This window comes from Castor canadensis, chromosome 12 (genome assembly GCF_047511655.1).
Source record: "Castor canadensis chromosome 12, mCasCan1.hap1v2, whole genome shotgun sequence".
NCBI classification, from domain to species: Eukaryota; Metazoa; Chordata; class Mammalia; order Rodentia; family Castoridae; genus Castor; species Castor canadensis.
The window spans coordinates 943,857-966,992 of record NC_133397.1 but is presented as its reverse complement, the minus strand read 5'-3'; the positions used below and the strand labels follow the sequence as shown (position 1 = coordinate 966,992).

The 23,136-nt window shown below is 44.8% G+C and overlaps 1 protein-coding gene across 1 annotated transcript in view; it reads right to left on the bottom strand.

Annotated features, from left to right (window-relative positions):
* Tpo (thyroid peroxidase) overlaps nucleotides 1–23,136 on the bottom strand; it is a 65,209-nt gene that overhangs the window by 31,676 nt on the left and 10,397 nt on the right. Inside the window, exons 3-6 of the mRNA XM_074049067.1 lie at nucleotides 13,942–14,093; nucleotides 10,182–10,314; nucleotides 3,889–4,018; nucleotides 1,460–1,666 (exon numbers count right to left, since the gene is read on the bottom strand). Of these exons, the coding sequence (XP_073905168.1) occupies nucleotides 1,460–1,666; nucleotides 3,889–4,018; nucleotides 10,182–10,314; nucleotides 13,942–14,093 (622 nt within the window). The remainder of the gene's footprint in view (nucleotides 1–1,459; nucleotides 1,667–3,888; nucleotides 4,019–10,181; nucleotides 10,315–13,941; nucleotides 14,094–23,136) is intronic.

Here is a 23,136-nt window from a genome sequence, read left to right as displayed (position 1 = left end):
TGTTAGAAACGCTATGATGTTTGCACAAGGGTGAAGTCATCTGAGGACCCTCTTCCCAGAACCTGTCCCTGTCATTACTGACGCAGGCTGTGTAGGATCACTGAAAAACTCAATGACGAGAAGGAGCAAGTGACACAGAGGCTTTGTCCACTGGAAGGTGAGATGTAAAGTAGGTTTTGCCCAGCTGATGCTTGCTCAGAAATAACCAGCTGGAAATTCTAATTTATGACCCATCACCATGGGGCAGTTTGCAAGAATCTATTGAAATTTAAACATGCACCCAACCCGTAGTCTTCTAATTCCTGTGCATAAGCAGGCCCAGGAATAATCCCAAACAACAGCCAACCACACCACAGCAGAAATTAATTCAGGGGAGGGAACTAAAATGAGTGTGAAAGGCAGCAAGGAATGCAGTTCACGGCAATTATGCATGAATTATGCGTATAATTAAAAACGTGTACATTTTAAAAGAGCGCAATTGCCATGCTATTAGGTGGGAAATATCACATCCTGCTTACAGAGTTCAACACCGTGGACTTGGGGCTCGAACCCAGCACCGTGCAGCTGGGGTCTCAGTCGCCTCTCTCAGCTGCCTGACTGAGTTGCTCTGCAGCGATTCTGGTTTGGAACCTCTCAGAAGTGAACAGGAACTGCACCTGGCAGACTCAGTGCCAGAGATATGGGCACTGCTGCCAGAAGAAACAGCCCCATCTCACAGATGAGATGTCTGGGATCCGGGCTTGCTGAGGACACCCAGGCAGGTGGCACACATAGCTGGGACTCCAGGATGCCTAGCAAGAGGCTTCCATGGGGCAGAGCCTCGCCTGAAGGCGTCCAGGGCGAGGTGAGACCCTGGCCAGCTTCAAAGCTGTCTTCTACAGAGCAGTAGCTCAGTACCTTTCTTGCTGGAAGGAGTGCAGTCAGCACAGTAGTGTTCACAGGGAGTAGGCCTGACATGTCCTCATCTCAGGCCTGCCCGCTACACCATCTAGCACTTCTGTCCCTAACGACTTGTCTACTGGGTGTGAGCGCGTCCACCAAGACTCAGGTTGGAATATGCTCTTTGCTTCGTTGTTACTGATGGCGTAACAACAAGAAATCCCCTCATCACTGGGGGAATGAGTTAAATGGGCTACAATGATAGAACCTAGTCATAGGACACATTTCTGTCCTATAATGACATGGAGCAATGTGTAAGAACTGTCACTCAGTGACCCTCACGGCTACTGAGCATGACACAGCGTGACCCAGCAGGTGTAAAGACCTCCACACACGTGTGGTCATTACACACACAGGTGCACAGGTAATGTCTGAGTGGACCAGGAGGGAACTCTCCACAGCTGGTCCCCGGGAACAGGACACAGAAGGAGACTTCATGTGTCATCTTGTGCTTTTCTGTTTGATTTTTTAAGCGGCACCAGTTAGTTTCATAATAAAAAGTGAAGCTTAGCGAAATTACCTGTATGGGGAAGCATGGGTTTTGGTTCTCACACGTCAGCAGGCAGTCGGCTCCCCCCGAGAAGGCGGTGGTGCTGGTGCTCTGTGGTGTGAGAGCAATGTCGTGATCGATGTACTGTCCCCACGCTGTCAGGAAGTCAGAATACTGGTCGTCTTCTGTCACCGCCTCGTTAGAAACTTGAATAATGTGCCTTGTCACCTCCCGCACCTGGGTGAGAACAGTTTGCTATGAGGAAGAGAAAGACCACATCTGGCTGAGATGAGACTTTGGGGTCCTGTACTCCTGGTGGGGTTCTTGTCCACAGGAGTGAGGTACCCAGGAAGGGCAGGGTGGGAAGGGCTGAGCTGGAAGACAGGTGCATCTGTACTCCGACACCTGCCGGTGATTTGGGTTGCTTTGGGGGCTGACAGGTACCTTCTAGAGCCTGAGTTTTCTCATCTGTAAGTGGTGTAAAATGACCAGCTTTCAGGGTTGTCATGGGGATTAGGTGAAGTTAGCATGGTGCACTCTGTAACTCAGAACCTGGAACTGCAGGGCTGACTCCAAGGCTATGAACCCTAGTGGAAGTGGCCTGGCTGACTCCCCCATGGTGTGGAATCAGCAACTCCCTTTTTGTTTCCAGTTCTTCCTTCTGAGTTGGGGTGTCTGTCACTGCTCTCTTATGCCTGTTGGGTCATTGCATTTGGGGAGCAGAAAACTGGTTTCCTTGTTTCACAGATCCAGATGGAGGGGAATTTTGTCCCCAGGTTGTCACACCCTCAACCTCCTCTACCTGATTTTGGCAGTTTTCAGTGGTGAGATTTGGATTTGATTTTGGATGTTGAATCAATGCTGCAATGGGATTTGGGGGGGTCTTTGGAGGGGTGAGTAGGGTTTATATATGGAATGGATGTGAAACTTGGGAGTCAGAGGGTAACTCTGAAAAAAATAACACCACCTAAGATGTCTACTTAAGAATCCTGGAGCCTCCAGATGTGGGTATATCAGAGACCTTGAGAAGAAGAGGTTATCCTGGAATTGTGGGGAGTCCTATCTCATCACCTGGGTCCTTCAAATCTGTAGACTTCCTGACTATGCTGAGAGAGAGAGGACTTTGGAGGGAAGTCAGGAGAGAGATGCTATAACTGCTGGCTTTGAAGGAGGAGGCTGTGAGCCAAGGATTGTGGGCAGACTTTAGAAGTTGGATAGGATGGGACTGGAGTGGTAGAATGGGCTCAGAAGTAGAACACTTGCCTAGCATGTGCAAGGTCTTGGGTTTGAACTCCAGCACCACACACATACACACACACACACATCAGACAGGGTGAGGTGATGCATTCTCCCCTTAGAGCCCTGCAGGTACCTTGATTTCAGTCCAGGGAACCCACCTCAGACTTCTGACCTTCAGATCTGAGAATTATAACTTTGTGTTGTCTTGAGCCACTAAAACTGGAGTGAGCTGTTAGAGCAGGAGTAGGAAGTTAACACACTCCACACTTAAACATACTTGAGTCTGATGCTTCTAAATAATTATCTATCTGAGCAAATTTGGGTTTATAGAATCACAGTATCATAACGCCCAGAGTTCAAGAAATTTCAGCATTTATACTGTTCTGGTGTTGTGCACAAGATAGGCAGGATAGTCTCGCCCTATTTTCACAGACAGTGCACTTGAACTAAGAAGGCAAGTGTCTGGCGGGAAGTTAAGGGTCGACATGAGCCTGCCTGCTTCCCGGAGCTCTGAGCTTTTCAGTAAGGTTCAGCGGTTGCTCCCCTTGCTGGTCCTTGCCAGCTGCTGGGAACACTTGGTCCTCTCACTAAACAGCCACCTGGGAAAACTGCCTCCATCGGGTGCTCACCTCCATAGGAGAGTTTCGTGATGGTGTCAACACACAGCTGACCAGATTGGTCCCTGACTTCTGAGACGGTGGTGTCTGGAGGAGCCCAGTACCTGCTGTATCTGGGAATGTGGCATAAGCAACAAAGGCTGGGTCATTCAGTGATGTGAGCTGTCAAACTGGGGACAAAATGGCTCAAGTTTTGACCAAATGGCTCAGAAGGGTGAGTGTGAGTGTGTTTCACAAATAAACATACCTCTGGGAGGAAAATGGAGACCATGAAAGGAGTGAGCTAATTAGTGGATGTACCTGGTCTTTCACCTTATGAATAAAAAAGTTTATTTGAAAATGAAGGGCTTACCAAGGGAAAAGAAGGCAGAATTAGATGAAAGAATTAGATGAATTAGAGAAGCGAGGCTTGGAAGCCTCACTTCCAAGCTTTACACCTTAGGACCCTGACCTTAGAGGGAGGTTGGGGCCAGAAGGGGCTGTGTGCAGCCACAGGCAGAGTAAGCAAGACCTCAGAGGAAGGTCAGATTCCTCCAAGCTTATGGGGTTGACACTATGGCGAACTAACTCCCATCCCAGTGAGGCGGTGACCTGAGTACCAACCGGGGGCAGTGGAAACCCATTGTACAAGAAGGTGGGGTTCCAGCCTCTGGGCTGACTGAAGCCATCTTCGTAGACTGGAGGGAGCCATCTGGCCAGGGCTGTATTGGAGGCTCCCCACCTAGGATGGTCCCTGTGGAAACAAACATGGGCATGTTTGAGATGGAGGGAAAGAGAGAAAGGGGAGTCCAGCCATGCTTAAGGAGGAGGCATGGGGACCGTGCATCAAGACCCTGGCGACTCCATCCAGGACTCGTGGCTAATACTCCCATGGTTTCCTTGGGGTTTACAGACAGGTTTGGTCTGGAGATAATGGGTTTCCAGTAAGCCTAGTCACACCTCCAGGTGACCCTTCCACTGCCCTTTCCTAATGGCTTCTCTCAGGCTCCTCTTTCCAAACTAGACCCTCATCCTTCCAGAAAGCACCAGGGCCCTTCCCAGAGGACAGACACTTCAGCCACTCAAAACAAAGAGATGACCAACCTACCCAGGGCTTCGCTTCAGCTGGAAATAGGGTGCTTTGGAGCTTACTGACATGTTCTGACTTGAGAAGGGAGAGGTTTGCCAAGAGAACATACATTGATGCATCTATTTGGATTGAAAATAAAGTTAGGCCATTTTGAGAGATGAATGATTTGACAATAAGAATAAACTCAGCCAGTAAGAGACTCAAAAGCGATGTGTTCCATAAGTAGACTGACTTCAGTTTCATACTACGGGTCAAAATATATTTTGGCCATCAGGTGTGGTGGCTCATCCGTATAATCCCAGCTACTTTAGTGGCGGAGGCAGGAGGACTGATATTACAAGGCCAGCCAGGGCAACTAAGCTCTGTCTCAAGGACAAAAATACAAACAAAAGGGCTGGGAGCGTGGCTCAAGCCCTTTCCTAGCATATGCGAGGCCATGGGCTCAGTCCTCAGCACCACAAAAAGAGATTTGAAATGCATGCCAAGGGCTGGAGGCAGAGCTCACGTGGTAGAGTGCCTGCATCACAAGCCTGGAGCCCTGAGTTCAAACCATCCCAGTGCCTCCAAAAAGACAAAAACAGTTGCTACTTAAGTGCCTGCCAAGACCAAGGTTGTGAGTAATCAGAGTCCAACTTCTCAGGCCACTGCTGAGTAGCGTGTGAGGTGAGAAGCGCTTCTAAGCCCAAGGGAGGTAGCTGTGATTAAGAGTCATTTGATACCACTTAGAGCATCTTCCAGAATGAGAACATGAAACGTCCACGATGATTACTGATTCCTGAGAAAAGAAGGTGCTTGCAATTTTTGTTAAAAATATTTGAAGAGCCACCCTTATTTGTTTGTTAGCAGATAGATCAATAAGGGGCTTTAACGACAGCTCATTCCATTTTCTTAGGAATTTGAGGACAGGTCCCATTTCTATAACAAACTTCTGTTCCCAGCCCCAAGTTCTCCTGCAAAAGGCTCCTTAGCACCTCTCTCTTCAGAAGTGATGGTGAGCACGGGGTCACTGCTGTGCTCCCCTCTCCACCAGGAAGGGGGGCGCACATGATTCAAGACCAAGGTGGGGGACTTCTGAGAGTGACAGAAGCACCATCAGTTGCTAGTGATTCTTCTGGAGGAGCAGGCGTTTGGGGCTGGTGATGTTCAGAGGACTTGGAAATACAAACACTCAAAGACTGGTTGCACCTTCTCTACAGGACACATCTTCTGCAAGTGCAGCTGATGGAGACCCTCAGCAGAGGAGGGAAAGGAGTAATGAGCTGCTAAGAACAGCTGTAATGTGGGGCCCCGGTCCATGCAGGTGGAGGAGGCAGATTGAGGCCCTGGTCTGCGCAGGTCTCCCCTGAGGATGCTGGTGGCTCCTGACAGCAGGAGGAGGGGCTCCGCTGGTCATATGGCTGCCGCTTCACTTGGGAAGCTTGAGAACATTGCAGCAGCAGGCCGTGATGTTGGAGGTCTGGTTACTTCACAGTGTCTGCGGGCCCAGTAAGTGCAGAATAGCTCAATCATCAATACTTCATTGATCTCCAGTCCACCGAGCAGCACAATTTGCAAATTGTGCTTAATTAGCTGCAGTAAGTCAGCCACCATCGAGGACTGGTGTGCACTAAATAGCGTTCGAGGTCGTTATGGTGGCTCTTTACCGGAATTTCTATAAACTGAAAACACAGGGAGGGGTATTCCACTCAATTAAAAATAATGAAACATTAATTCAACTGCTTAGCAATGACTTTTTTTTTTTTTGCTGATTGACCTTGGTATTTCAGTTCACTTGGATGTCACAAGAGCCCAAGGTCACTCAGATGGTATTGGTGACACCCAGCCATGTGTCATTGAACCTGTGCAGAACCCCAGATGGATGGTGCTGATGTCCAGGCTGCCTGGGCCCCTCTGGTCGGGTTGTCCAGACCCTCCACCTCTGCTTGTGCTGACAGGGATCCCTGAGGGCTTGCTGGAATCCTTCCTGCCCTGCACTGTTTGATTTGCACTGATGGCAGCCCAGCACAGTGACCACAGAGCCAACAGCAGCAGCGGACAGAAGCATTTCTGGGCATTTTATAGGAGGCTGGCGTCTGTGCTTCCTCAGTGGCTTAGGTGACCATGACTTCCACAAAGGCACCAGGCCCTGCAGACTTGTCAGCATACAAACTAACAAGAAAGGAACCCTACACTTCAGCTGAAGGATCCAAGCATAAAGCTCCAGACTGGGCTGAGAGATGAGTCGGTCCATTTGCCAGACTGTCTGGTCAACCATGATGTACAGGAGCTCTTAGGGCCAAAGATGGGGGCCTCTTTGAATTAGCAGCACAGGGCAGCCTTGTGCCATAGGTGAGGAGAAATTGTCACTTAGCTTAGATTTCTACATCCACATGGTTTTCTCAGCAATAAGGCAATGGTAGGTGAATGAGGACAGTGGCTGCTTTGCATGGGACAGGCACACCCCAGAGCCACTTCAGTTCCCAAGTGGCTCAGGAATTCACTCCATTTCCAAAAGATGCCGAAGGCCTGCCAGACGGCCTGGAGGCTTGAGGGAGCTCAACTCCTGACTGTGGGTCTCTGGAGAAGGCTACCACATTTGGAGACAATTGGGCTCGCCATGGTCATGGTCAGTGAGGCACTTGGAGGCCTCTCAGCAAGAGAAAGCATCTATTACATCCGGTATGAGCTCCACATTTCCCAGACTGAGCATCTGTCCTGCAGCCTTGGGTACCACATGACGTCTGCCCTGTTCCTGGGGCGTTGGTGCCAGCACCTCCTCATACTCCCTACAGATGAGTGAGCTTTGGAGGCATACTGATCTCCCACCCCAGGCAGCGTGGCTTTGTTTTTGTTTTTGTTTTTAACCTGAAGTGTCCATGTTATCAAATGATATCTGCCTCGTTTCATTTTTTAACAACTGTTGTCCAAAACAGTTTAATTTTCAATGGATTGATATCCCCATAGGAGAAGATAGTGTGAACAAATTTCACCAAGTAAAACTCCATGAAGTATCACAATTTTCATGAATGGAAAAAAAGAGAGAGAAAAATGGTGACTGTCACTGTGACACAAGGAGTACAGAGTGGCCATCAGTCCCATCAGTCATCGGGCTTTAGGTCATTTCACAACGTGTTTGTGAGACAGACCCAGCATTTAATTTAGGCTTTTCACTATTTTTAAGCAAACGAATATGGAGATCTATATAGCAATTACACATCAAAAATTGCTTACTGCATTCAGGTAGAGTTGGGAGTTTTTCTTTAATTTATATGCACTATGAATTTTTCCCTTCAGAGTTTGTCATTTCCCCTAACAATTACTTATGGGCCCATGAGACAGAAAATCCCTCCCCCCACCAAGACTGCAGAGTGCAGAGTCAGCACTGTAGAGGGAACTGGCATGCTGGGTCTTGGTGGGTCCATGTCCTGAACGTCCACATGTGGGGACACACTTGACCAGCAGGCTCATTAGATGAATCACTGACTACCTGAGTCTGAGTGGAGTCTACTCAGAAATTCCCTCCGTCCCCTCTCTCACCCCTCCAGTGAGTGGCCGTTGAGGAGCCAGGGTCATTACAGCTCATCAGTTATTTCCTGAGACTGAGAAGTTTGATGTAATTCTGAGGTCCAGTGATACCCAACTCAGTCAAGTCAGCTGTTCACTGTCATCGTCCCCAGGCCCCCGTGCCTGTTCCAGGCCTGCTGCCATGGGAGGCATGTTGAAATGTCTTTGGGATTTCTGCAGCTCATCCTTTGGGACTGAGAACAAGAAGTCAAGACACTGAAGAGCCAGAATTTGTTGTTGTAATTACCTTTGATTATGGCTGTTCTAACTGGGGTGAGACAAAATCTAAGTGTTGTTTTGATTGCATCTCTTTTATAGCCAGGGAAGTTGAACACTTCTTCATGTATTTACTGGCCATTTGTATCTCTTCCTTTGAGAACTCCCTGCTCAATTCATGGGTCCATTTCTTCAAAGGGGTGTTGATTCTTTGGGGGCTGAGTTTTTTGATTTCCCTGTAGATTCTGGATATTAGTCCCTTACCGGATAAGTAGCTGGCCAAGATTTTCTCCCAGTCCATGGGCTGTCTTGTACACTTGCTCTTTCTCCAAAACTTCATTCTTAGGAGACTACGGGATCCCAGCAGAGCTGTGTTAGTCCCTCTCAGGGGTGATACCCCCAGGTGGCCACTTCACCTTCCTGGCCCTGGGGACCAGCTGCAGCATCATCCAAACCACAGCTCACACAAGGCACATGCATGCTGTGTTCTCCCTTGGGGGCATTAAGAATACAATTAACTCCACTTCTTTATTTTTGACAGGTAGAATAAAAGTCTATGACGTTAAAATGCAATTGAAAATGAGCTCTTTTTTAAGAGAAAAAGTATGAAACAAAACAGGAAAGGGGGGGCCACATGGGGCTCTAAGCCAAGAGACAGCAGGCAACGCCTAGAAGCCACAGTTTGCAGACTTGGGGACCCATGTGCACCCAGATCCAGGTCCCCAACACATGCAGTGCAGTGTTGCCGGATGGAAGGCTGGTCTTCATGTCTGGGGATAGTGGTTTTTAGAAACCCTGTGTTCTGAGTGTACATTCTCCAGTTTAATGCACATGGACACACATCTGTGTGACTCAGACTCTGTTGCTGCAGAAGAGAAACCAGCTCAAATGATGCGTCCGAAGCCCATCACCATTGGCAGCCCCTCTGCCAACCACTTTATCACTTATCGGATCGTGTCTGACTCATTGGCTCCCGAAAGCCCAGGCCCAGCTTCTGCCAGTCAACTGTCCTCGGTCCTCACTCTCAGCTAGCCCTGCTTGTCTTCCCGGGGTGGGGGAGGGCTTGCTCCCCCAGGACACTGTCTACCACTGTCTCTGACTTCACCTGGGGGGGTCCCTCCTTCAAACACTGTGCCCCCCAACATATCTGTTCTCACTTAGGAGCTCACACCCCAGACTGTCCAATTCACACACCAACATGTCTCTTCCCTTGGGGGGCTCACTCCCCCACACTGTCCACTGCACATATTAGCATGTCTGTCACTTGAGGGGCTCGCCCAACCCAGACTGTTCACCACACACACACCGGCATGTCTCGTCATGAGGGAGAGCTCATACCCCAGACGGTGTCCCCATTTCCTCACTCAGTCCACACGTTTCCTGGACGCTTGTCCAGGCCCTGCCACACAGCTGTGAGTAGAACCGAGACAGAGTCTGCACAGCACATTCTGGGGGTGAAAGGTGGGGAAGGGAGAGGACGGAGTTTAAAATGTGCAAAGAAGGAAATCTAAGACAGTGATGCGTGATGTGGCAAAAGGAGAGCGGCAGGCTTGGGGCAGAGAGGACACCTCAGGGAGGCCTCAGGAGCCGAGGTCGTGGCGCTGAGGTCAAGGGAGAGTGCAGAATAGGAGTTGTCGTGGTACAGCGATGGAGTTTGTGTCCGGCACATAGGGGGTGGGGGCCCAGGGAGGCAGAGCCACATTAGGACCAGAAAGGAGCTGTGGCACGGGGCTCAGGGCTGAATGTTTTCACTTCATCTAAGGAGGGGGTTAGGGAGCAGCCTCATGCTGGGGTCAAGGTGATGGTCCTGGGGACAGATGGGTGGGGAGATGGAGAACTCAAGGACAATGTCTAGCTATTTCACCTAAGCTATTAGGTGAATGTTGTGGCCATGGTGTGGGTTTAGGAAGACGAGGAGAGACACAGGGAGTGGAACGAATGTGCTGCTCCTCGGTGAGACACAGGTGGCAACACCAGACCATGACAGAGGGAGGAGTGGGGCAGAGGGCCCCTTCAGGTCAAGTTCAAATCCAGTTTCCACGAGAGGGAGGGCGGTCTGCGCTCATACCTGTTGTTGCATGCCCCAGTGATGTGTCTGTACTTGTTCGCCAGGCAAGTGTCGGGACACTTTGGTGGCAGCATGTGAGGTAGGCATCCAGACAAGTTGGCAATCAGGTTCAGGAGCTCTTCTGATAGGACATCTGAGAGACAAGACACCACACACCGTCCAATGGCAACAACCAATCTACCTACAAAGTAAATCTTCCAGGGTAAATCTTGCAGCCTCTGAAGGGTTTCCTGTGCGGTCCCCAGTCCCCGGTCCCTGGTCCCCGTCATTCTTTCCACAAAGCCTGCTTCTCCCTTTCAGTCTGTGGTTCGCTCATGTACTTCCTTCAAGCTTCCTTATTGCCAGGAATGTGGGGCTTTGTTCAGTTTCTGCTTTGTGAAAAGCACAAAAGCAGCCCAAGGTCCCTGAGCCCTAGGGAGACAAGCCAGAAAGCCACTTCTCAGAGTTGTCACCCATCTCACAGGGCACAATGCCACTGCCGGCCCATTATAGCTGCACAGGGAGGCATTCCTGTCTCGTGATGGCCCCATTCTTCAGGAGACGGCTAGTATATATACTATTTGTTCCCTCAAAATTTGCCTTGGTCAGGTTTGCTCATAGTATTCACCTGTCCTTCTACAAAACCTCTTTTCCTTTTCATTGGTTCTTGGGTCCTGTGTAATAAACGCTCTCTAGATTAGAGCCCCAGAGAGCAGGCTCCTTTATTTTTTTGCCAATTCTGTCTATATTTACATTACTCAACAAATCAAAGAGGGCTGCTTTATTGTCCATCAGGAGACATAGCCATTGTTACCTCTCTGAAATGGTTTAGATAATTCTTTGAAAATAACACCCCAAAACTTTGGTTAGATTCCAATGAAATTGAGATATTTACTTGAAAAACCGGGAAGAAACACATTCCATTTTCAAACAGAAGACAAACAAAATGAGCCTTTTAACAGTGGAACATTTTGACAAGCTTAGACTAATTTACATTTAATTAATACAGGGCTGTGTGTTCCACTATGCTAAAACACAACACATAAACCCTGCAAAGTGAGCACGTAAACAAAATGAAGGTTCAGAGCATCCTGGAAGAAGGGGTTTGACATCAGCTTAGTCACAGCTTGTCAACTAAGTGATTGACAGGAAGTCTTCTTGGGTCCTTTTATTTTCTTCACATCGAAATGCTTTTGACTGGCAACATTTATATCGCGGAAGAAACTTAAAATCCTCCTACAGTGTGGAGTTTTTGACTTCTACATTGCGGCCTGGACCAAATGCATCAGCCTGTTTTCCTTAAGCGCCCACACCCTGGCCTACATAGCAGCCTCCTGCTGCAGAAGCATGAGTCAGAAGATCCTGTCCTGTGACGCCAAAACAAGTTGTTCTGTTGTCACTTCTGTCAGCCCTGACTGATCCCATGACAACACAGGGGACCAGTGTCCTTAGGAACAGTTATATATTTTTTAAATTAGGATAGATTTGTTGTTCAGGGGGATTCATTGTGACAATTCTAAGTAGGCTTATTTTGTACACTGGTTGCATTGCCCCCACTGTCTCTCCCATTCAACCCCCTCCTTGCCCCACTTCAAGAAATTGCAAGAGGTTTCTTCTATTTCATAAAGGTATATGAAATTCACCAGCCATATTCCTTCACCTTAATCTTCTTCATTCATTGTCCCCCTTCCCACAAGAACCACCCCCACACGGTGCCAATTTTACAGTCCTGTCTTTCATTATTAATTTCTAAGTCAATGTTCAAAGGGGTTTCTTGATGTATCGCCACTGTGATTCTACTTTACTTTGGTCCATTTGACCCCTTCCATTACTCTCCCTTACCCCTTCCCTCCCACCCCTGTTTTTCAACAGCTTTAAATATATATTGTCATATCCTCTACCTTCACATCTTATGTTATGTGATTTTACTGATTACCATTCTCTTTTCCTTTTCCTCTTTCCCCGAGTTCCATGGGGTAGTTCCACTGTCACAACCGTGTTCTACATCTGAGTTTGTATATGATCATGTTTGGTTTTGTGTATGTGTTTACCTTTGGCTCTATCTTCCACGTATGAGAGGAAACATGCAGCTTTTGTGTTTCTGATCCCAGCTAACTTCACTTAACATGGTGTCCTCCAATTGCATCCATTTACCTTCAAACCACATGTCATCATTCCTTATGGCTGAGTAATACTCCATTGTGTATATTTTCCATAATTTCTTGATCCGTTCATGAGTTGTAGGGCACCTGGGTTGTTTCTAGAGCTTGGCTGTTGTGAATAGTGTGCGATGAGCATGGGTGTACAGGTGTCTGTACTGTATCCTGTGTTACGTTCTGTTGGGTAGGTGCCCAGGAGTGGTATCACTGGGTCATATGACAGTTCTATTTCCAGTTTTTGAGGACTCTCCATGCTGCTTTCCATAGTGGTTGTACTAATTTGCGTTCCCACCAGCAGTGTAAAAGGGCTCCTGTTTCACCACATCTTCACCAGCATTTGTTGTTGTTATTAGCATTGATTATGGCCATTCTAACTGGGGTGAGATGAAATGTAAGTGTTGTTTTGATTTGTGTCTCTTTTATAACCAGGGAAGTTGAACACTTCTTCATGTATTTACTGGCCATTTGAACCTCTTCCTCTGAGAATTCCTTATTTAATTCATGTGCCCATTTCTTCATTGGGTGTTGATTCTTTGAGTGCTGAGTTTTTTGGGTTCCCTGTAGACTCTGGATATTAGTCCCTTATCAGGTGAGTACCTGGTAAAGATTTTCTCCCATTCTATGGGATGTCTCTTGAGTCTGGTGACTGTTTCCTTTGCTGTGCAGAAGCTCTTTAGTTTGATGCAGTCCCATTTGTTCATTCTTTCTCTTAGATGCTGAGCCTTTTGAGTTTTATTTAGGAAGTTGTTCTCTATACCTATCTGTTCTATTGTATTTTTTAGGAACATTTTTCAATCACATGGTCTGAGCAAAAACCATTTCAAATGAACTTTTTGTCACTATAACATAAGTGTTAAGTTTAGGACCTGAGAATTCTGGTTAATCCTGGTTTATGCGAGTTTGTCTTATTCTAAAAGCCAAGTAAGTCAGGGCTAGATTAACCAATAGTGAGTTAGGAGGAAGAACTCAGAGACCAGGTAGCTCAGGGCGGTGCACTGAAGACTCCTTGCTAAGTGTGTGAACAAGAGAGCTTGCATTCTGGTGCCCCACCATAGAAATTATAAATAAGTCCCTTGATTAAATTTGCTGTCATCATCATCTCCCCATCTTATGTCTGCAGAGGTACTGATCCAAGGCAACTCACTCCTTCTTAGTCTTCAGTAGCCATCAGGAGAACAGCTGGTGGGCTTGACCTCATTTTTAGAGATGTATAAGTCAGCTGTCACAGGCCTGGGGCAACTGACTCTCTAATAAGGCCTCAGCTATGTTGTGGGAAACTGGGGTTCCTCTGATCTTATTTGTGCAACAGGTCACTCCTTTTCCTCAAAAAGCTAAGATAAAAGAACAAGCTACCCAAGCCTAACTATGTAGGGAAACCCTGGAAAAATTCCCGAATTATTTCACACCATCAAACAGCATGTTTGGCTGGCTCTCCACATTTGATTTGAATAGCAGAGAAACAGTGTTTCTCAGACTAAAAAAAATGAGAAACTGTGACAGCTTTTAGGCAGCTTAAAAAGTGCTTTCTTCCTGTGACATGCGGGTTGGTGTCCACTAAGAAGCACCCCAAACAAGTGACAATATGGGCCAAGCCAACTCATCCCCTGGGAACTGCTGCTTACCTGTGGGGTGCCGGGACTGTTTGTTTTTCATTGTCTGTATTGAGGTTTCCAGGATCTCCGCAGCTCGGGACATGGCCCTGCTGGTTGGCTCGGGGAGTTTGGAGAAAGACAGAAGCTCAGCTGGGGAGGCGACTTCCCTTCTCTTGAGGTTTCTGTGGCACAAGAAGGAGACAGAGAATAACCTGGGCGTGGTTCTCACTGAGTAACTGTTTGTACCAGACAATGTTCTGAGTACTGTGAGGTGTTCAAAGGTGAAACCTGGACAGTTCCTACCCGCAGGACTGCTGGGGTTAGTAAAAGGGTTATAGCTGCACATAAGGAATCCATGTTGGGCCATAAAGACAAAGCCAGTATTTGCTCTTTACAAACTTCCAGGTCTGCACTCATTTGACTCACATAATGATTCTTTGATTCTCACCAAAACCTAGTTAAACACCGTTTGTCCATGCCCCAGCTGATAAAATGGGAGAGGGGCGGGTACAGCCTGCCCAGGTTTTGGAGCCAATAGGTACTGAGGCTGGGAGCAGCTCAGATGACACCCTGTCCTTCCCAGTGCTGTGCAGGGTCTGACATGCTGCAGCATTAGATAACCTGATAGGTTCCAGACCTGGGAGGTTTGCCTCATCTGCTGGCCTCTCCTCACCTCTCCTCACCCTCTCCCTGTCCTCTCATGTGGGCACTAGCCTTCTCTATCATCATCAACATCAAACACTGGGACCAAGCAAGGGGTTGAGCTTCACCTGCCCACTAGTATTTGAGGCCCTGAAGTCCCTGGACATACAGGAGAGAGGACGTTTGTAATAACGCTTTTGTTCCACGGGGACCTAGAGCATCCACTGGGCACTTCAGAGTGGGCTCAGAATGCATCTCAGTTTGAGGTTGGCCAGCTGTGGGGCAGAGTGATCACAGCTGTGACCAGGTCCCCAGGCATCTGCCACCAGATGGCATCCCCAGGCAGAGTTACTACAGAGCAGAGGGTCTCTCCAGGAGTGGGAAGGCTAGCATTGCCACCACAAATTCTCAAGCCTCAGAGGACAGGTATAATTGTGGATCTGGCTGGAAGTCCCCTCCCTGCTGTGATTTAGATGTGTCTCAGAAGGACCCAACCTCACAGCACACAGTTTTGGGGAAAAACAACTTAATTGTTCCTTTCAGCTGTCTTGCTAGCTATAATTAAATGGATTATTTGTATTTTCCATTTATTAAAAGATTAAAATACACACTGCTTACTAAGTGACAGTCATGTTCCAGGTGCTGTGCTGTACTTATGATGATACTGAATTGTACACTGAAAATTTGCTAAGAGATATTTAGTGCTCTATCATAGAACAAAGGTAACTATGGACAGTGATGATGGTGCTGATGAGTTTGATTGTTGTGTAATATCATTGCCTGTGCACGTCAAAGCAAAAATACAATAGAAATAGAATGTAAGGAAGAAGAGGGCTTGAGGAGTGATGGTGGAAGATGGTGGGTTAGAAATGTTCTCCATTTGGCTCTCACTGAGAAAAGTCAAGGTAATGGAGGACAGACTACATTCTAAATGAGAGAGGAAGAGCACTGGGAATCAACAGAGGTGAAAGGAAAGCTAAAAATGCATGGAGAAAGAGAAAGATGACAGAGAAAAGTAGAAAGCAGTCTGAAACTCCAATCCCAGCTCCCTGGATGCAGGTGGTGGGGGAAGGGAAGGTGAAGACACAAAGACAAGGTAAGCCAGACAGCCCTGGTGACAGACTGGCAATTCTAACTGTGGGATAAACCCACACTTCCTGTAAGCCTTAAACCCAGTGCAGGAATTTGGTGTGACAGCTGACTACTCCTGTGTGACAGGCCAGCTTTGGAGTAGAATGACATTTTGTCACTGCCCTTATTTTGGAGAGCTATAGCGATGTGCCATCTTGATAAGAGGCTTGTTGCTTGAGACTGAGCTACTCTGGGGACTTAAAATGAGGACCAAATAATCATGGATCAGGGAGTCTTGGGTCACCTGCCACAGTGTCTGGGAGGGAGATGGTCATTAGAACTGGTTTTGGAGAGGGAGAGGGTCTGCTGTGGACCCAATGAGAACAGCCAGGAGAATGGCAGTGAAGGATGCAGTGGGCAGTGGCCCTGGCCTCCCTGGAGAGGAGCAAGTCAGCTTGCTGAGGATCACTGCAGAACACAGCACAGAACTTGTGGCTGGCAGAGGACTTGGTGTCTGAGAACTAACCCCTGGATATGTGTATTTGCTGCCACATGGGACCATGATCTCTGAGTCCAGAACCCTTGGATCACATGACTACTCCCAGCCTTCTCCCTCCCACAGGGCAGTGATCTGCTGAGTGGCATCTGAAAGCACTGAGTCTGTCAGCCAGAGTGCCTGAGTCCCTTAGCTCTCCTCTGCCAGGGAAGAACTCATCATTCTGTTTGTTCTCCAACTCTCTGATGCATTTAGGGGACAACCTTAGGCTTAGAAACTTGCTGTCCTTGGCGGCACAAACTGGGGTGCTGTGGAGTTAGTGGGAACTTTTCATGCACACAGGCTGCAAAGCTCCTTGTGGCCAGAAACAGCTTCCAGTTTACAAAGGTGGCCATATTCTAAAGCGAAAGCAGCCTTGAGGAATATAACTGACCCTTGTCATGCCCTGCCCTCAGCCCACATACAGCAACAACCTGTACAGTAGGAACTGCACAAGAATCCAGATGACTTTCCTCCATGTGAGTGGTGCTGGAAATAAGGCCCAGTGCCAGCAGCATGTGATGAATGTTTCACTATTGAGCTGTATGCTCGTCCAGTGGTAAGAAATTGCACATTGACCCACTAACCACATTCAGACTGGCCCGAATATTGACAATACTTCAAGTAAAAGACTACAGATATTTAAAATTCCCAGCCAATGACTCAGCCACAGACGCATGATAGATCCCATTGCAGAAACACAAGCTATTTGAAAAAATGAGGCAATATGACTCCTCCAAAAGACAGCAACTCCACAAGAACAGACTCTGGTGAAAGTGAAGTGAGTGAAATCCCAGATAAAGAATTCAAAAGAATGATCAACAAAATTAGACAGGACACATAAACACCAGAACGAATTCCAGGAGAATGCAAATAGACAATCTAGTGAATGCAGAGAGAATATGAATGAACAGCTTAATTACATAAGGAAGACAATGCAGGATATCAAAGAGGAATTCAGTGAAAATACAGATATACTGAAAACTTAAATTGGAATTCAGGAAAATGAAAAGTTCAACAAGTGAAATAAAAACTCAGTCGAAAGCCTTGCCAATAGACTGCATCAAGTAAAAAGACAGAATACCATATGGAACACCTTCAAGACAGGGTAGATGAATTAGAACATTCAGGTGAAGATAAAAAAATGAATAGAGCATGCAAGACTCCTGGAACACCATTAAAAGACCGAACCTATGAATCATGGGCACTGAAGAAGAAGAGGCACAAACTAAAGGCATAGAAAACATATTCAATAAAGTAATAGTTGGAAAAATTCCCAAATCTTGAGAAAAAGGTGACTTTTAGAACACTAAACAGACAAGATCATAAAGGGATCTCTCCACACCATATTAAGTTAAAACATTAAGTATAAAGAAAAAGGAAAGATTATTTAAAGCTGCAAGAGAGATATGACTAGTCATATGCAAAGACTAAATCATCAAAATATAAGCAGATTTATCAACAGAAATGCTAAAGGAGGGCATGGAGTGATGTTTTTTAAGTCCTGAAAAAAATAACTGCCAAGCTAGATTGCTGGGTCCAGTAAAATTGTCATTCACAATTCAAGAAGAAAGAAAAAGTTTCATGATTAAAAAAGAAAAAAACTAAAGGATTCATAACCACCAAGTCAATACTATAAAAGATACTTAAAGCAATCCTACACACAAAACAGTCAGATAAACACAGTGAAAATACAGGAAAGAATAAATCTCACTAGATGAGTAGATAAGCGAATGAGGTTTTGGAAATAATCATCACAAAAAAACCAATCAAATGACAGGAATTACTGCATACCTTGTTTTTTCATTTTGTTAGCATATATTCGTTGTACAGGAGGATTCATTGACAATTCCCAATAACCTTACATTATACATTGGTTTCATTGCCCCTACCATCTCCCCTCAACCCACTCCCACCCCAATGAAAACAATCCTAAGAGGTTTCATTGTTCTATTTTGTATATGAAGTTCATCAACCATATTCCCTCACCTTCATCTCCTCCATTTGCCCTTCCCTCTCTCACAAGTACCCCACACACTGAACCTATTATACAGTCCTGTCTTACATTTTTAATTCCACAGTCAATGCTCAAAGGGGTTTCTCAATGTGTTCCAGCTGTGAACATACTTAACTTTGGTCAGTTCAACCCAGCTCTGTGACACTCCCTTACCCCTTCTTCCCACCCCTATAATTCAACGCTTTCAGTACACATTTTTTTCAGTAATAACTCCTAATGTCAATGGTCACAATTCTGTAATCAAAATACGTAGATTGTCACATTGGGTTAAAAACTAAGACCCAACCACTTATTGTCTATAAGAAACACACCTCACTGGCAAAGCAAACACAGACTTAAGAGTGAAAGAATGGGAAATCATATTCTAAGCAAATGGATCCCTAAAACAAGCAAATATCTGATAAAGCAGACTTCAAAGCAAAATTTGTCAGAAGAGACAAAGAACATCACTTCATATTCAGAAGGGAACAACCTGTCAAGAGGTTATGACAATTGTAAACACGTATATACCAAATTTTAGCATGCTCAAATTCATAAACATTACTGCACATAAAACCACAGACAGATCCTAACACAAAACAGTGGGTGAAATTAACATCCAACTCTCACCAACAGTGACATCATCTGGACAAAAAAAATCAATAAAGAAACTTCAGGGACTTCCTCAATGGAACTCAGCAGCTCAGCAACTAAGAGAAAGTATAGACAAAAGGGACCTCATAAAACTAAAAAGCTTCTGTTCATCAAAAGAAATGGTCTCTAAACTGAAGAGAACACCCACAGAGTGGGAGAAAATATTTGCCAGCTACACATCAGACAAAGGACTGATAACCAGAATATATAGGGAACTTAAAAAACTGAATTCTCCCAAAACTAATGAACCAATAAAGAAATGGGCAAGTGAACTAAACAGAACTTTCTCAAAAGAAGAAATTCAAATGGCCAAAAAACGCATGAAAAAATGCTCACCATCTCTAGCCATAAAGGAAATGCAAATTAAAACCACACTAAGATTCCACCTCACCCCTGTTAGAATAGCCATCATCAGCAACACCACCAACAACAGGTGTTGGCGAGGATGCGGGGAAAAAGGAACCCTCTTACACTGTTGGTGGGAATGTAGACTAGTACAACCACTCTGGAAAAAAATTTGGAGGCTACTTAAAAAGCTGGACATCGATCTACCATTTGATCCAGCAATACCACTCTTGGGGATATACCCAAAAGACTGTTACTCCAGAGGCACCTGCACACCCATGTTTATTGAGGCACTATTCACAATAGCCAAGTTATGGAAACAGCCAAGATGCCCCACCACTGACGAATGGATCAAGAAAATGTGGTATCTATACACAATGGAATTTTATGCAGCCATGAAGAAGAACGAAATGTTATCATTCGCTGGTAAATGGATAGAATTGGAGAACATCATTCTGAGTGAGGTTAGCCTGGCCCAAAAGACCAAAAATCGTATGTTCTCCCTCATATGTGGACATTAGATCAAGGGCAAACACAACAAGGGGATTGGACTTTGAGCACATGATAAAAGCGAGAGCACACAAGGAAGATATCATGTGACCCTTTGGTCACATGATAAGATGAGTGCACACAAGGGAGGTATGAGGATAGGTAAGAAACTCCAAAAAACAAGATAGCATTTTATGTTCTCGATGCAAAGGAACTAATGCAGAAACTTTAAAGTGACAGTTGCCAATAAGAGAAGGGGATCAGGAACTAGAGGAAAGGTTAGTTCCAGAAGAATCAACCTAGAATGTAACACATATGTTCAGGAAAGCATTGCAAGGAATCTCCCTGTATAGCTATCCTTATCTCTACCAGCAAAAACCCTTGTTCCTTCCTATTATTGCTTATACTCTCTCTTCAACAAAATTAGAGATAAGGGCAAAATAGTTTCTGCCTGGTAGCGAGGGGGTGGGGGGCAGAGGGAGGGAGCGGAGGGAAAGGGAGGGAGCGAGAGGAAGGGGGGAGAAATGACCCAAACATTGTATGTACATATGAATAAAGAATAAAATAAAAGAAACTTCAAGATTAAATAACAGTATAGATTAAATGGATTTAACAGAGAAATACAGAATATTCTACCTAACATCTGCAGGATGCACATTCTTCTCAGCAAGTCATGGAACTTTCTCCAAAGTAGATAATATTTTAGGACATAAAGCAAGTCTCAACAACTAGAATAAAATTGAAATAACTACCTGGATTTTCTCAGAATATGATGGAATGAAACTATAAACAAATAGCAAGAGAAATCAGATAAGATATCCAAACACACAGTAACAGAGCAAAACACTGCTGAATGACAAGTAGCTCATCAAAGAGATAAGGGGGAATTAAAATAATTCTCTAAACAAATGAAAATGGAAACACACTTGCCAGAACCTTTGGGACATAACAAAAGCAGTGTTAGGAGGAAAACTTATCGTTGTGAGTACCTATATTTAAAAAAAAAATCAGAGACATCTTGGTGAGAGGATATAAGGAAAGGGTGTGGGATGGTGAATCTGGTGGAAATAATATGTACCCATGTGTGAAAATGGAAAAATGAGACCTGTTGAATGGGGGAGGAGGCATAAAAGAGAATGATGGAGGAATTCAACTAAGATATACTGTAAGCATTTTTATAAATTTCACAATGTACCCTGAGTACAAGAATAATATAATAAAAACTTTTTTAATAAAACCTCAAATAAATAATGATGTACCTCAAATTCAGCAAAACAAGAGCAAGCTAAACCCCAAATCAGCAGGCAGACAGAAATAATATAGATCAAGGAAAGAAATTAAAGCATGTAGGCTAAAAGAACTATACAAAGAATCAATGGAACAAAGATTGATTCTTTGAAAAGATTGAAAAATATTTAGCCAAACTAACCAAAAGAAAGAGGAAGAAGGCCTAAACCAATAACGTTAGAGATGAAAAAGTAGATATCACAAATACCAGCGAAATTCAGAGACTCACTAGGGAATATTTCCAAAACTAATATTCCAGTAAGCTGGAAAATTTAGAATAAACAGATACATTTCTAGGTGCATATGACCTGCCTAAATTGAACCAAGAGAATGTAAAACACATACAAATTTATAACAAGTCACGAGACTGAAACAGTAATAAAGAGTCTCCTAACAAAGAAAAGCCCAGGACCCTATGGATTCACTGCTGACTTCTGCCAGACCTTTAAAAATAACTAACACCAATGCTCCTCAAATTATTCTGTGGAATAGAAAAGGAAAGACTTTTCCTAAGGTCATTCTATAAAGCTAGTATTATCCTGGTACCAAAACCAGACAAGGACACAACAAAAACACTGTAGAACAACTTCTTTGATGAACCTACAGTAAACCTGCCTGATTCATGGATTTATTATAAGTGGTTTTGATCAAAGTGGTATAAATAAGTAAAATCAAAAGAAACGTCAAAAAACAAAAAATCAGATTGCCCTGCATGCACTATATGGCTCAACAGAGGCAGAGAAGCTCTCAGTCAGTCCCACATTACTGTCAGTTGTATTTAAATCATTATGAGGTCTGGTAGTTTTTACCTGACCTTAACTTTGTGAAAATCTGTGTCCCCAGCGTAAATGATGCTCCAAATAAAATAAAAGTCAATGTGCTTAATTTAAGTGGTAAAGCAACAGTTTTAGATTTGTTGAAAGGTGCATGTCCTTAGTGGAAGGAAGGGAGAGTTGTGGAAATGAATCCAGCACCTGCTGGACGCTGCATCTTGAGTATCCGCAGTGTCTCCTTAACAACGGTCTCCCTGGAAACATATACCTGCAGATAGAAATCAAGGCTCTCCTCTACATGCAAAAACTCTCAATAAAATAATTAAGTCAGCAACACATTATAAATAACATACACCATGATCAAGTTGAGTCCAGGGATGCAAGGATGGTTCAATTTTAACACAGCATACAAATAGAATAAAGGACATAACCCACACAATCACATCAATAGATGGAAGAAGAGCCTTTGACAAAATTCAGCATCCTTCATGATAAAAATCCAGAAGAAACTAAGGAGTGAAGGAACAGTCCTCAACATAAGAAAGGTTGTAAAGACAAACTTATAGCCAACATTCATATTCAATGGAGAGAAACCAACAGTGGTGTCCACTCTACCCACTCTGATTTGATATAGTGCTAGAATTCTTAGCCAGAGCAATAAGGCAAGAGTAAGAAATAAAAGGGATACAAGTAGGAAAGGAGAAAGTCAGATTATCCTGATTTGCAGAAATGTAGTCATATACATAAAAGAAGATAAAAACTGCACCAAAAACTCTTAATCTCTTACCTTCAGCAAAGTAGCAGGATAAAAGTCAATATACAAAATCAATAGCTTTCCTCTGTACCAATAACAAACACAGTAAGAAAAAATATCATCAAAACAACCCCATTCACAAGAGCCTCAAAAATATTAAATACCTATGAATGAACCTAACTTAAAAGACTTCTACACAAACACTAAAACAGCATAGAAGAAATTAGAGAAGACAGTGGAGAACGGAAAGACCACCCAGGTTTATGGTCTGGCAGAATTAGTGTTTTGATAATGACTATATCACTAAAGGAAATCTGTAGGTTCAGTGCAATCCCCATCAAGACTCTTCATACAAATAGAAAACTCCTAAGATTCATATGGAAGCACAAAAGACCCCAGAGACCCCAAAGCGATCCTGAGTAAAAACGGCAATGCTGGAGGATTAAGATTCCTGACTTCAAATTATATCACAGAGTAGTTCAAAAGCATGATTCTGGCACAAAACCAGACATGCTAACCAATGGACTAGAACAGAAGACCTAGAAATAAAACCACACAGTGCAGCATCTTTTCATGGCAGACAGCTTGGCTTTCCTGTTTCAACGTTTTCCCCGTAAGCACCATTCCTTGCTCTGCTAGATCTGAGAGGCACGCCTACAAGGTTGAAGAGACACTCTGT